The sequence below is a fragment of the Leuciscus leuciscus genome (genome assembly GCF_965113295.1).
Source record: "Leuciscus leuciscus genome assembly, chromosome: 7".
Taxonomy (NCBI): domain Eukaryota; kingdom Metazoa; phylum Chordata; class Actinopteri; order Cypriniformes; family Leuciscidae; genus Leuciscus; species Leuciscus leuciscus.
The window spans coordinates 16,582,585-16,596,226 of NC_138731.1; the positions used below are offsets into that span (position 1 = coordinate 16,582,585).

General features: G+C 39.9%; 1 protein-coding gene across 3 annotated transcripts in view; it reads right to left on the reverse strand.

Annotated features, from left to right (window-relative positions):
• tsc22d1 (TSC22 domain family, member 1) overlaps positions 1 to 13,642 on the reverse strand; it is a 49,810-nt gene that overhangs the window by 1,742 nt on the left and 34,426 nt on the right. Inside the window, exons 1-2 of one of the 3 annotated variants that reach the window (XM_082175040.1) lie at positions 5,083 to 6,134; positions 604 to 655 (exon numbers count right to left, since the gene is read on the reverse strand). In XM_082175040.1, coding sequence (XP_082031166.1) covers positions 604 to 655; positions 5,083 to 5,168 — 138 coding nt within the window. In that variant the 5' untranslated portion in view covers positions 5,169 to 6,134. Of the gene's footprint in view, positions 1 to 603; positions 656 to 1,113; positions 1,509 to 5,082; positions 6,135 to 13,642 lie in introns of those variants that run through there. The other 2 variants (XM_082175039.1, XM_082175038.1) reach the window with 2 other exon arrangements.

Genomic DNA, 13,642 nt, shown 5'->3' on the forward strand with positions numbered 1-13,642 from the left:
GTCTGATTACCATCATTCTTCAAAACATCCTTCACGTTCAAGCAAAGAAAGAAACTCATACAGGTTTGGAGGAGCAATATGAGGGCGAGTAAATGACAGAATTTTCATTTTCGGGTGAACTATCCCTTTAACCTGCTTCTGCTCGACACCCACAGTCCCTCCCCTCCCTTTATGCCGCTGCTCTGCGTCACCAAACCGACAAAATGGCCGTCCCACACCGCGTCAGGCCAATCAGAAGCCGAGATATTTTTATCTAGGTGTAAAAGCTTAGGGGTTTGCCTAGCAACAGTAACAAGGCGCACAGATCGCGTGAGCACGCAGGCAAAACCCCAGGCAAGTCAGCAAACAAACACTTCACTCGTTTTCTTACCAGCTTTTCAGTTCAAACTAAACCTGGACTAGTCTAGAGCGAAAGCTTACCATGTTCAAAACAATGAAACGTCAGAATCGACGCCGTAGCAATTACAGAACAACAATAATTTGATAATGATTACATAATTCATTCCCCGGCACTGATGCAACTCGATAGACTGCTTAAAGCATGTAAACAATATATCTGTTTAAATATGCACTATTCATGATGAGAAAAGCAAGATGACTTACCATCGCTTGTTCAATTTTGTTGTCTATGGCCACAACACTGGCACCCGATGAGCTGTGGGGGGAAAAGAGAGAGAATAGTCACTTCACTGCTTAATTACACGAGAAACTATGGCAACAGCAAAACAGCATTACCCTAAACACACAAAATTACGAAAATCATCGCTTCAAGGTTATGTAATATTACACATACTACTATGTTTTCTGTGGAAACCTCTAGAACACGTCAAGCGCTGCTGTATTCCGTCGCTTATTCAGAAAGATACACTTCTAAACTCAGCACCATCGTTCAGGGACTGTGAGTGAAACAGCAGGCAAGCAGCTTAACGTTACAGCTGAGGCTTTAACCCGACCCAAGTAAAACCAGCCATCAAAACGCTCAGCTGTGATATAAATGAGACGAATTCTCCAAAACAGCACCGCGTATATTTTCATTCCCACCGCTCTAATTTTGCAAAATACATGACACAAGCTTTAGCCTTTATTACGAGCATATCAAGTCTGACATTTTACCTATTGTCGAGCTTGACGGACGAAGTCTCTGTCCCCAACAACGACGAGAGAAAAGATATTGAGAAATTTCTAAGCTGACAAACACCAAGATCCATCGCCACGGAATAGCATGGAGAATTCATGCTATTGCGTCCATATGAAACCGGGCAGGGAAGCGAGCGCGTGTCCTTCCTACAGCCTTTCGAGCATTACATCCTTTGTGTGCGTTTGCAGGGATATTATGCCGTGACTCCCCAGCAGAAAAGCTCGCTTTATCAAGAGACCGTACATCCAGTGCCGCAGCACAAAGAAACTCCAAGGTCAGCTCATCTCTGCGCTGGTGAATATCTGCAGCCTGGGCTATTTGCATAATATATTTTACACCAGCACAGCTGAGCACGCCATTGGCGGAGAGCGGGCGGAATTTGACTAATCCATGCAGCGACGTCCCCGTTTGGCGCTCTTCCGACTCGCTCTGGATAATTTATTCAAACGCGACTTGCCTTATTCGACAATCCGGTTGGAGCGAGTTGATGTTATTTCCACCAGAAGTCTCAAGGCACCAACAGCTCTTATCAGCCCATTTCTATTACTCAGCATCTATTTTACCACAGAAAGCAGGCAGAAATAATGTTTCCCCATGTTATGTCATATGCACGGCCCTTCTGGGGGAGAAGTTTTTTTATTATATATATATTTTTTTTATAAATAACGTTACTGATTTCTGAAAAATATTTTCCAGTTTGTTTAGTTGAATTGAATACACGGGCAAAACAATATTTGAAGGGCAATTGCCTCTGCTTTGAGCACCGCGTTTACATGCTGCCACTTGTCGGCAAGCAGAGGAACTGCAGTGGAGTGAATCCCTAAAGCAGGGGTTTCTGGAGCCCCATCAGGACCTTCAACCGTCCCAGGGACTCCCAATAAGAAACGTGAAACATTTGAACGATAAAACGTCAACCAGAAAAAAGTTTTGGAATTTAGCATTTCCCCCCCCCCCCCCCCCCATGTAACGTTAATTACATTGTTTAGAGCATTAGAAACAAATGGATTTATTTTTTATTAAAGATATTTTATTCACGTTATACTATATCCACTGTAGTGGACACCAGGACTCAGTTGTATAGGCAAACACTTTTTTTTATTCACCAATCAATTTTTAGGTTTCAGGAATTTTTTTAAACAAAGTTTGTATAAAGATAATTCTCAACTATGTTATGAAAGATATAACGGAATTAATTAATATACCATCTTTCTTGTTATGCAATATGTGGGTAAAATGGCCATAAATAGGAAGTCCCCTTCAATACAATGCATCTAATTTGCATATTAATGTTCTTATGTCAACATATTATAAAAATGGCCAATTATTACACTTCTTTTTTTTTTATTACATCTAATATTTCATAGGAATATTGATATACAATTTATTTTCCTATTCACTTCTTGTGAATGTCCCAAAATGTCTGATAAACATGCTTCATGTCCTGGTGTGTCCACCACTACAGTGGACATGTATAAAATCAAAGCCCTGTTCCAAGGTCTTAATGCAGAAAGCATCAACAGCATGTTTAGATCAAACTCGGTCCCCTATGCTTTAAACGCAGCTAACTAATCTCATGTGAGCTTTAATTAACGTGTTTAACTACACATCAGCGTGCTTCATATTATCTGCGTCTGCACATGTGCTTGGTTTGCAAAGCTCAGTGTGATGCCAATTCAGTTGCAGAAGAGACAGAAGACAGATGAGCAAACTAAACCCAAACGCACTAATTCAACAGGACAGTTATACATCTCACACTATGATGATGAAACTATTGTATATCTCAATTTTTTTAAACCTTTTTAAATGTAACAAGCATGATGTTCCAACTATGTACCACTTAGCTACATATACAGCTTTCAAAGCATGAAATGAAAATTATATTTTCTAAATGCACACTATTAATCTTATTGTGAACAATTCATGCATGTTTTGACCTGTAATTCTTAATCAAAATGTCATTAGTCAATCTTTCAGTGAAATGACACTTCTCTCCCGTGACGTTATGCTGGACTTCTCCAATCATTTAGTCCGCTTAAACGCGCCTCTCTTACTATCGAATGCAAGCTCGCCTTCAGTTGTAAACTAAATGGAGGCAGAGCTGATGGACAGAACCCAGTCCCGCCCTACATTTATTGTGTTTTCCGATAATCCATTTCACTTGGATGTATGCCACAATATAGAAGAATATATCTGTCGCAACTTCAGTTATATCATGACTAAGTTGTATTTACAGGCATAATGGAGACTAGGTGGAAACATTAAAAAATCTCCAACAATAACCACATACTTTTTTTGATTATATATATATAATCAAAAATATATTCAATATATATATATATATATATATATATATATATATATATATATATATATATATATATATATATATGAAAATATATCTGATATATTCAGATAAAAAATATAAACAAATGGACATGAAACATTGAGTTGATAAACAGTCATGACACAAAAATATCTGACAACAAAAGATGTGAACTAATAATAATAATAATAATAATAACAACATGCCTTAGTTTGCATATAAGATGTGGATATTTCACAATCCACAGTTACATCAGCTTTGCAGTTTCAACACGCTGTCATCTTGAGTCATGATTGTGGTTAGGTTGGTAAATTTCTGTTGTAAAGGTGTGTACCTATCATCCACTTGGGTAAACTATTATAAAGGTGGCGTAACACCCAACCGGTAAGCTCAGGGGAATGCTTCATTGTGCTCACAGGATCATTTCCCGCCAAATAACAACAGATATCCTCAGTTCCTCTGAAACATTGCATAAGTCCTGTCCACTAATGACAAAGAAAACATCAGTGGGATTTAACACTGCTGTAATGTTTAAACCAAGTGTGTACGCTTGCATCCAGTAAAAATAGATCACTTATCCTAATGAAGTGCACACCAAATGAAGCCCCACACTAAGCTGCTCAGGACGCTGTTAGCTGTTCCAGGCTCTTTGACTGGAAGTGGATTTAAGCAATTATGAAGTCCAAATATACCTCTGCTGTCCATGACCTGACCTCACACTACCACCATTCAGAGCGCTCAACTAAACGACACCTACTTATTGACATCTTTGTGTGGCGATCACAGTTCGCCATCTCAATATTGAAACAGTCACAATTAAAAAACAGGCCATGGCACACACTATTACTCCAGCTATGACACAATTTATATGAACACCAGATTGGACCAGTAGAAGGTTCTCTGGACAGTGTGTACTCAACATAGTGAACAGGAAGAACATGTTTGTCATTGATAAAGAAGCTTCTGTCTAGAAATCTGGCTCAAAAGGTCAACAGAACAAATCATCCATCCACCCTTTCCACTTAAAGTTTGATTGTAGCTCGAACGGAAGATCATTGCTCTTGAAACGCCCAAGTCATGGGTTCAATACCCAGGGAATGCATTAACAAAAAAACTAAATGTTAAATGCAATGCAAGTTTCTTTGGATAAAAGCCTCTGCCATATGTGTAAATGTAAATGAATTTCAACAGAGATCAAATGACACCTGACAGGAAATAACAAAATAATGGAGACGTTTGACATGCATTGCTATCTAAAAGCATTTCAATGCACCAAATATTATTTTGCACTAAAACATTCCTTCTGTAAACCACAATATACTTTGAGTCTCTCGATTTATCTTCTTTGCACATAAATCAACAGACTGAACATGATTTCCTCATTAAAATGACCAGATTAACCTGACACACATATGATGCTCAGAGGAACAAAGACCTCCTGAGACTCTCCAACAAATAGATGCCACACTTTTCATTCATGATGTCAAATGCATTTGCATCTTGGTTTAAAATATCTTCCAAGGAAGAATCAGGAAGCATATGAATAGAAAATGCTGTGTAAACTGCCTTGTCTCACATCTAATATATATATATATATATGGTAGTGTAAAACACACTTTACCTTTTCAAATGCTGCTCTAATTCCCAGAACAAAAGCTTCATGGCCATTTCGTCTCGGCCGTGAACTGGGAGGACCGTTTCTCTCATTGATGTCGATCAGCGGCCCTCCAAACACAGAACTTGCTCCTCTATTCCTCACACGACTCAAAAACACACACGTGCACATCCACAAAGAGGCATGGCCACTGTTTCACTCCCTTTATCTTCTCCAGCAGTCGTAAAAGCTGAACCATCGCCACCACAAGACCTGGTATTAGCTCCGTGGTCCAGTCTCCGTTTGCCTTCACTATACTGCCTTTGTGCATATAGAGAGATTCGTGAACGATTGAGTGAAAACAAGAGTAGGGCAAGCTGTGATGTCACGTCACTGACATGGTCACGTGACTGTTACATAAACCAGCAACAGAGATTAAAATATTCCCAATGATGGCTTCTCGCACGCATCCGTGCTCTCGGGGAGGCTGCCTTCCTCGCAACCCTCAACGGCTATCCAAACCTATCCTGTCCCAATGTTTTTCTTCTCCTCTTTATTTTCCCGGCACAGAAGCGTGCATTTCTCCCCTGTGGAGAGAAGAGACGGGCCCCTGCACTTGAGCCGGGACTTATCTTGTCACTTCTCATCAGTCTCGTAGCCCGGTGCAGGCTTACAGCGTGTGCGGCTGCTGAAACATGCACACACGTCTCTTGGCTTAGGCGGCTTGCAGTAAAAACAACATGGATCCCGACATTGGGAGGGATTTTACCTGTTCAAATAACACTCAGTGACAGCTTTGAATGGCATTGTGAGGCTTCTGTACTTGCGTGTCTTTCTGTGGGCTACAGAAAGCTGATCAGAATGAACACAGCTGCAGAACTTCAACTTGACTGACTTAAGCTCAGTGGCTTACAATCAAGCCTTCATAACACTTCAGAATCTTAACTCAAAAGGAAGTGATCTTCTGTCTGGCATTATAGTTTTAAATCACAGCGTTGCACTGTAAATAAAATACTAAATAAACAGGCCTGTGGCTATCATTACATAAGCGGATCATCGGATCAATAATCTGAGATATTAACAATCATTGTACTCTTAAAATTTCATATCACGTTATTTAACGACTTATGTTTTATTTTAATTTCATATATACAGCAATTATGTGCCAAAGAACAAAAGGAATTTTAAGTGAATATAAAAAGACTACGAAATGCACACTTGTCTCTGTGTCTGATGCAGTAGTGCACTCTAGATGACCTCAAAATAGGCGTGTTTTAAATAGTTCATTTTAAGCCCACAGCGCAGCTTGCATTATGATAATGCCTTATAATGCACATGATTCCATACAGGCTTCATCGTTTCACATTTTTGCATAATTCCAACATTATCCATTAACAGTTACCATCTCTAGTGGACATGATGGTGCTTCTCCAACAATTCAAATGCAAAAATAAAAAAATGTAATGTTTAACATTTATTATTAATGATAAATTATAATTTTTTTTTTTTTTGTGTGTATAACTATGAACAGCAACAAGCATTTAAAATTGAGTTGTAACCTAACCCCAACATTTGTTTACAAAGCCTTAAAGGAAATCATACATCTTGTGCTTTCAAATTCAATCTAAATAAACGACTGTATGTGTGAAAGATGCATGGCAATTAAGCTTGCACTGCAAGTGACATGAGTGACCATTTATCGCTTCATAATCATGGCAGACCAAGTCTGAGAACTGGGCAGCCTCAATATTTACATGTAAAATAGACTACCATGATTTGAATAAGAGCCTGGAGAGCTTTGCAGAGAGAGGAGCTGAAATGGACACTGTTTAAACAGCTGTGCAGAGGAGCAGTGCTGCTTACAGAAGCCCTGCAGTCGGCAGCTCCCCGATACTCGCGAGCCTTCAGCGCCACAGAATTTATAGAAAGGTAACACGTTTCAAACAGTGTATTTAGACAGGCAGGACTGTCCCTAGGCAACCGGCCACCCTCAGTGTCTGTAACGTATCTGAGAGTCAGAGTGCAGATGCCATTCTCCACAGTCTTCAACCTGACCCTAGTTTATGCTTTTTGCCCGATTCACAATAGTACGGCGCAACGCCATCTGAAACGGTCCACCAACATAACACATATTAGAAATCTGAATGTGTGCCCTGCATACTACTATACAAGTTGGAAATTATTATTGAGAGGCACATCTCGTGAACATGGTATAGCTGGAAGATTGGTGAGATCACACTGTGGGATTTCGACATGAACAAACGAAGGCCACTCTGCGTGAGAGAGAGAAAGTGCCATTTTGCCATTTGGGCTGACAGCAGCAGGTTGCACAACAGAGCTTCATCCTGTATTCTCCAGCTCTGACAGTGCAGCACACACAGAATAGACTGGACAACCTCAGCAAGTTTCACTCCATGAGCAAGAAAAGCAGCATGTGAGAACAGCTTCAGTGCACATTTACTGCCCAGAATGACTTAATACGCTGACGGTTTTCCAAGAGGAGACAGATGTGCACTTCGTACATTTAAACATTTCACAATTTACTCTTAATGAAATGTCTTTTTAGATTAAAGGCATGTAAAAAGTGCCTTTTAAAAGGGAAAATCATTTGCTTCTGCTGGTTGTATCTTGGAGCAAACCACAGGTTCGTGAAGAAAGTGGCTTTATTTTCCGTAGAGTAGCATGTTCCTCCAGTGTTTAGGGAAGTGTGAATGGTCACCGACTTCCTCACACATTTTTGGTTATGTAACAGTTCTAGTAGTGTGCAGACAGAAGAAACAGGTACAAGTAATGTGGAGTGAAACCTGGAATTAACAGGATTAGCCCAAAAGCAAAACAGCCACGGAAAAGACCTGGGACGAGTCATTGAAGTAGTTTCCACTACAAAAAGCATGAAGGCCTGCGGCTAGAATAGGAGAAGCCTTCTTGCCTTGCCGCTGTTATACGCACCAAATCTGCACCGGTCCGCCCTCTCCCTTTGTCTGGAAGCACTGTAGCCTTTATATAAAGTGACAGACGAGGCACTGTAGAGATGCAAGACTCTGGGAAATTTACACACCCATGTAATTTTGCATTGTGTGCACCTTATAGCCCCATTGCACGCAATATATTGTAGCGTTCACCGCTTTATAAATGCACTTTTCTCAAGTGAACACTTCAAACTGCCGGAGACAAACAGCCATTGATGGTGCGGTTAAGCTCCAGTTGGTTGGGGCTGATCGAGCGAGACAATAGCAGGGATATAGGCGAATTGAAGGGGATCTGAGAGGGGGGTTGTTTACATAGTACACTATGTTCTTGATGCAGACGGCCAGTCAAGCACGAGTATTACTTCCACTCGAGCTCCTAATGCGATTTGTGGGCTTTTCGGTATGTTTGCAGACACTGTCAAGATGTAGCTATATTGTATCGGACTGAGACCATAAATGAAAAGTGTGCTAAAGCTGGCCTGTTCTCCACATGGCGCTTTTACTTGTCAAAAGGATGTGATTAATATCGCAGAATCCTGTTAAAAAAAAAAAGTACATTTTCACACTAAAAAGTTTCACCCCTAGTCTGACAAGTGGCTAGCTTCAATATTTAAATATAAAATAGAACTGAATAAGTGCTTTGAAACAAAGTAAGTGCTTTGCCACAAATCTAAATACAAGAAACTAATTTGAAATGCATTATGAAAACAAGTTGTACAACTACTTTTCTTTCCAACAAAAACAACTGATCAAAAGCACCCAGCAGCCCTTCATCTTTTAATGGAGTGTTTAGGCTTATGTGAATGTTTTTCCAAATGAGATATTTCACGGCATGCAGAGAAAGCATTGAGGCTGATGCTTGATCTAATTTTAATATCAGTATGAGCACTGGGATAATCAGAGGAGGATCTCCATCCATCCCACTGTGATATAGAAGCCTAAAAAGGAAGAGGCATCTTCTCCTGACTGAACAAAACATTCCTACTGTAACTCTATAGGATGGGTAGTGTGTGAACAGCACGGGACCAAAAGCACACAGTTCTCAGGTGAAACAGGGTTCATGTTCACAGACTGGACAGTAATTACCCTGAAGGAGCAAAAGAGATAACAGGCCTGCCCTCAGCTCATATTTATATAAAACATGAATCATTCCAGTTTCATGTGCAACTACATGCCAAACAGCCAACACCAAGCAATTTGTTTTTAATAATTCTCTCAAATAGTGTTAAGCCGAAATATCTGCTAATATTACATTTTGCTTCACATGATCCATCAGAAATCACTAATATACTGGTGAAACATTTATTATTCTGTATTATCAATGTTGCAAACAGTGCTGCTAAATATTTATGTGGAAACAGTGATTTTTACTGGATTGTTGGATGAATAGAAAGTTCAAAAGAATATCAAAATTTCAATATGGTAAAAACATTTTTATTTGAGTTTAAGGGTGTAGTTCGGTTCGTTTGGTCCAAGGTCAGTCCTTTTTAGGGGCATCATGTCCCGTTTTTGGTTAGCTTGCATGTCTTTGGTCCCTGTTGTGTTCACATTTCATTCAAAGTGCACCAGAGTTCATTTGGAAGTGGACCAGGACCCATCTTTTCAGCGGTCTTGGTCTGCTTTTTTGTGCGCACCAGGGTTCGGATGGCAGTGTTCACATTTATTCAAATGGACCACACAAACAGAGCAATCGCACCAAACATGCCAAGTGTGAACATACCATAAAAGTATTTAATGCAATGAATACACAGGCATTATTATGGGCCAATCTGCTGTAGATATTGGTAGCTGCATCAGCCATTAAAAATCCCATAGGTTTCAACCACTAATCCCAAATATTTACATGTTAGACACCTAGGGAAATGCTTTACGTAAATGCACACACACACTGTGCATTTCCCCAATAATTTACCATGTCTCTGTTGGCTCTCTTTCTTACTAAACTGCAATGCCTGTTTTTTCCAGATTCACTGAGTGGACTCCCCCGCCTGCTCCCTCTCTCCATCTGTCATGTCAGCCTGTGACGAGTGTTCCTCTCTCTCCGCTCTGCCCTAATTCTGAGAAGAATATATACGCTCAGTGCCAACAGGCAGAATCCAGTTTGCTTATGGAAAAGAGCCCGTGAGGAGAGGCGCGGAGTCGTCCGGGCAATGAGGTGGGAAGCATTCCAAGCCCTCCCTCCACAGCGCTTAAAAACCTCAGAAGCATCTCTGCAGTCGTGTGCTGGCCTGTGTGAGCGCACACACCTGCATCAGCGCTGGAGCTGCTCTATATTGCTTGGCAAAAACAGACACGCGACTCACTGAATGCAGAGTAAGGGAGCATTACTGACTACAGCCATCGACACATGAAGTGTCTTATTGTTTATCACACTAAAAGATGGGTGACAATCATAATACATTAAGTAAAAGTTGGAGACAGCAGAAAAGAGATTCCAATCCTGGGAGGTAATAGTAAAGTCCCATTTTAAATCACGGTAAAGGAACACATACATATTCTTTTGTTCTATTTAGGACTGTCCCGATTCCTTGATTAAACTCGAGTACTCGATTTAAAAAATAAAAAATAATCATCATCGATTGCAATTTACCGGTGTCGAGTAACCGGCAAAATGCCAGAAGCGGCGCGTTCCACAGACGAGAATCCATGAACCGCATTATTAGACCGTTTTCTAAGGCTGCACAATGTATTAAAACCATTTAAAAACCACCCTACAGCAAATATTAGAGATTCAGTGGACATTTGACTTAAGTGTTGTTTGGCCAATATTAAACAAGGATTTGATCATGCTATAAAGCAGGGGTGTGGAACCTTTTTCCTATCAAGGGCCATTTACAATTTTTTAACATTCTTTAAGGGCCATTGTAATGAGCAGGGGCGTTTCTAGGTTTTAAAAACACCAGGGGCTGAGCCTGAAACATCAGGGGCTGGGTAACAAGATAACATGATTCGATACAGAGAATAATGTATATTGTAAGCCTATATGCAGGGGGGCAGACTGGTTAAAAAATTCAGTCCTGGCACTGTAGCCACACCAGTCCATATTACCACACAGACACACACATTCAAATGTGAGGTAGTTAGGGGGGTTCGGGGGGCATGCTCCCCCGGAAAAAAATGTGATTTCTCTGACCTACATAAGTGCATTTTAAGGTGTTTGAATGCCAACATTTTTTGATAACAATAGCTTTAAAAGCATGTCAGTGGGCAGTAGCATAAATTTGTCAAGCAGATAACAGATTCTTAAACATGAGAATGAGGATACATGTTGAAATGAATGATCCACACTAGAAAATGGAAATGCAAAATGTTTCTGCTTATTGTTGACAATACACAATCACATATTCCAAACAGGAATGGCCTTAAATGAGAAATCTTTCAAGGATTATTTTGCATAGATGTAAACTTTTTAGCATTAAAGATTGGTTTCAGCAACTTGTTTCTTTCTTGAGTTAATCAATGTTTTTGTCACTATTAAATCAGTTCAATTAAATTTCAATTGTTCACTCATAAAGACTGTCACTTGTCACCACCTACTGGCCTAATGATGCAGGTTGTGCAAACACAGACAAGCGGATTGATAGAAACTTTGAAAAGGCTGATGCTGGTGAAATATTCGAACACATTCGAGGACCTTATATATAGGCTACATATCAGAGTTAGGAATACATTGTAATAATGTTAATCAAGCAGACTAAATCACACGACTGCGCAGCAATATTTAAGCTCATTATACAAAGGAAATAATACAGATCTAGACAAATTGGGTTGCTTATAGTTAAAAGAATGTCATGAACGATCATTTAGGCTAGATGTAGGCCTATTTTTCACATTTTTGGTCACAAAATATTTAGTCAGTTTTGATGACTTTGCAATATTGATAAAATGTTAGAATATTAATAATGAAAATTGAGTAGGGCTACGCCAAAATGTGTAACATTTATGTAGCCTAAAGGAATACAAAAGCCCCGACATAGAGTTTTGACGCAGCTTTAATCTCCCTTTTAGTTATTTCAATACTTAATTGACGACAGAACACGACGTTACATGCTAGTAGTTTATTTTGCGTGATACAGGGCGCGCCGCATTTGCGTGATTGAAGAGTGCGCGCCGCGAACAAACGGCTGGCACGACGTAATGTAAGTAAGTTAGTTTTTCTGAGTTTTACTGACATATAGCCTGACAACATCTGGTCTGACAGAAGACTGTGCGGCGGTGCCGACTGCGTTATTTTTTTTGAAACCGGTGCGGCGTGCTCGCCCCCGTAGTTCATCCGTGAGAAACCTGAAACCGGTGCTTGAACTTGACCTCAGGTGACTCATTAACACTCGCGCTACTGGCCACGCCCTGCTCTCACGGCTCGTGGGCTCGTGGACTCGGCCTATTTTGTGTTTTCTATCACAGGAAAAGTAATTGCTGAGATTTTGTTTCTGAAGCTTCTTTTTTTTTTTTTTTTTTGGAGGAATTGACTCGCAGGCCGCATCAAACTGGGCCGGACGTTCCCCACCCCTGCTATAAAGTGTTACAACAACAACCACCTGTAAAAGCAGCAGACATTTGTTATAATACATAATTGTTGTTCTATAAAACCATATGATTACTTGCTTTTGATACTTTTATTTGAACCAAATCTTAATCGCCTTGTTGCTATATATGCAAGCCATTTTAAAGGCTATTGTTTGCTTAGGTCTAGTTATTACCACAAACAAATTCAATTACTTGATTAATCGTCAAAATAATCGACCAGTTACTCAAATAATTGTTAGTGACAGCCCTAGTTCTATTGCATTGCTACACACCTGTCCACAAACCTTGTTCATCAGATGCTTAAATCCTCATTGTTCCTCACTTTTGTCTCTCATCTATGGGTGGCAGATCATTTAAGCCCCTTTCACACAGCGCGTTGATTCCGGTAACATTGCTGGGATCAGTCCCGGAACGTCTTTACGGGATCTTTACGGGATATGTGTGAACGCACTCACAGATTCCAGAAAATCACTGGCAGTGTGAATGAACCAAAAATCAAACGATCCCATGACAAATCCCGGGGAACATTTTCGTATTTTCCGGAATCTCTGTGTGAAAGGGGCTTTAGTGTCATAGCACCAAAACTATGGACATTATCACTATTTGTTCCTTCAAGTCTCAATTCAAATCTATTCTCAAAGTATTTTCATCCTTCTGTGTATTTGTATGTTTTTGAGCATATTGTTATGTCTATATTATTGTCGTCCTGTACAGCAACCTTGAGCTTGGGAAAGGTGCTTTATTAAACTTTTTAATGAAAAAAAAATCTGCTAATGCTTAGTTGAATAATCAATCATTTTACACATTAAAAGGTAACCGATTAAGTTCCAAATATAAAGAGAAAATGGTCAAAGACGACACAAACCATCGGTATTGCATAGCTGTTACACAGCATCACACTGCTCAGCCCTAGTGCTCATGCAGGTGATGCCAGTTCAAGAACACCTTGTGTCATTCCCTCTCCTGTTCTCCACTTTTCTGCTCAAATTCTATATTCAATAACAAATACTGATCCCATTTATTAAAATGTGGCTAAAATGCGAAAAACAACAAACCAAAACAATGAAGCAGCTATGTTGAATCATATCAGC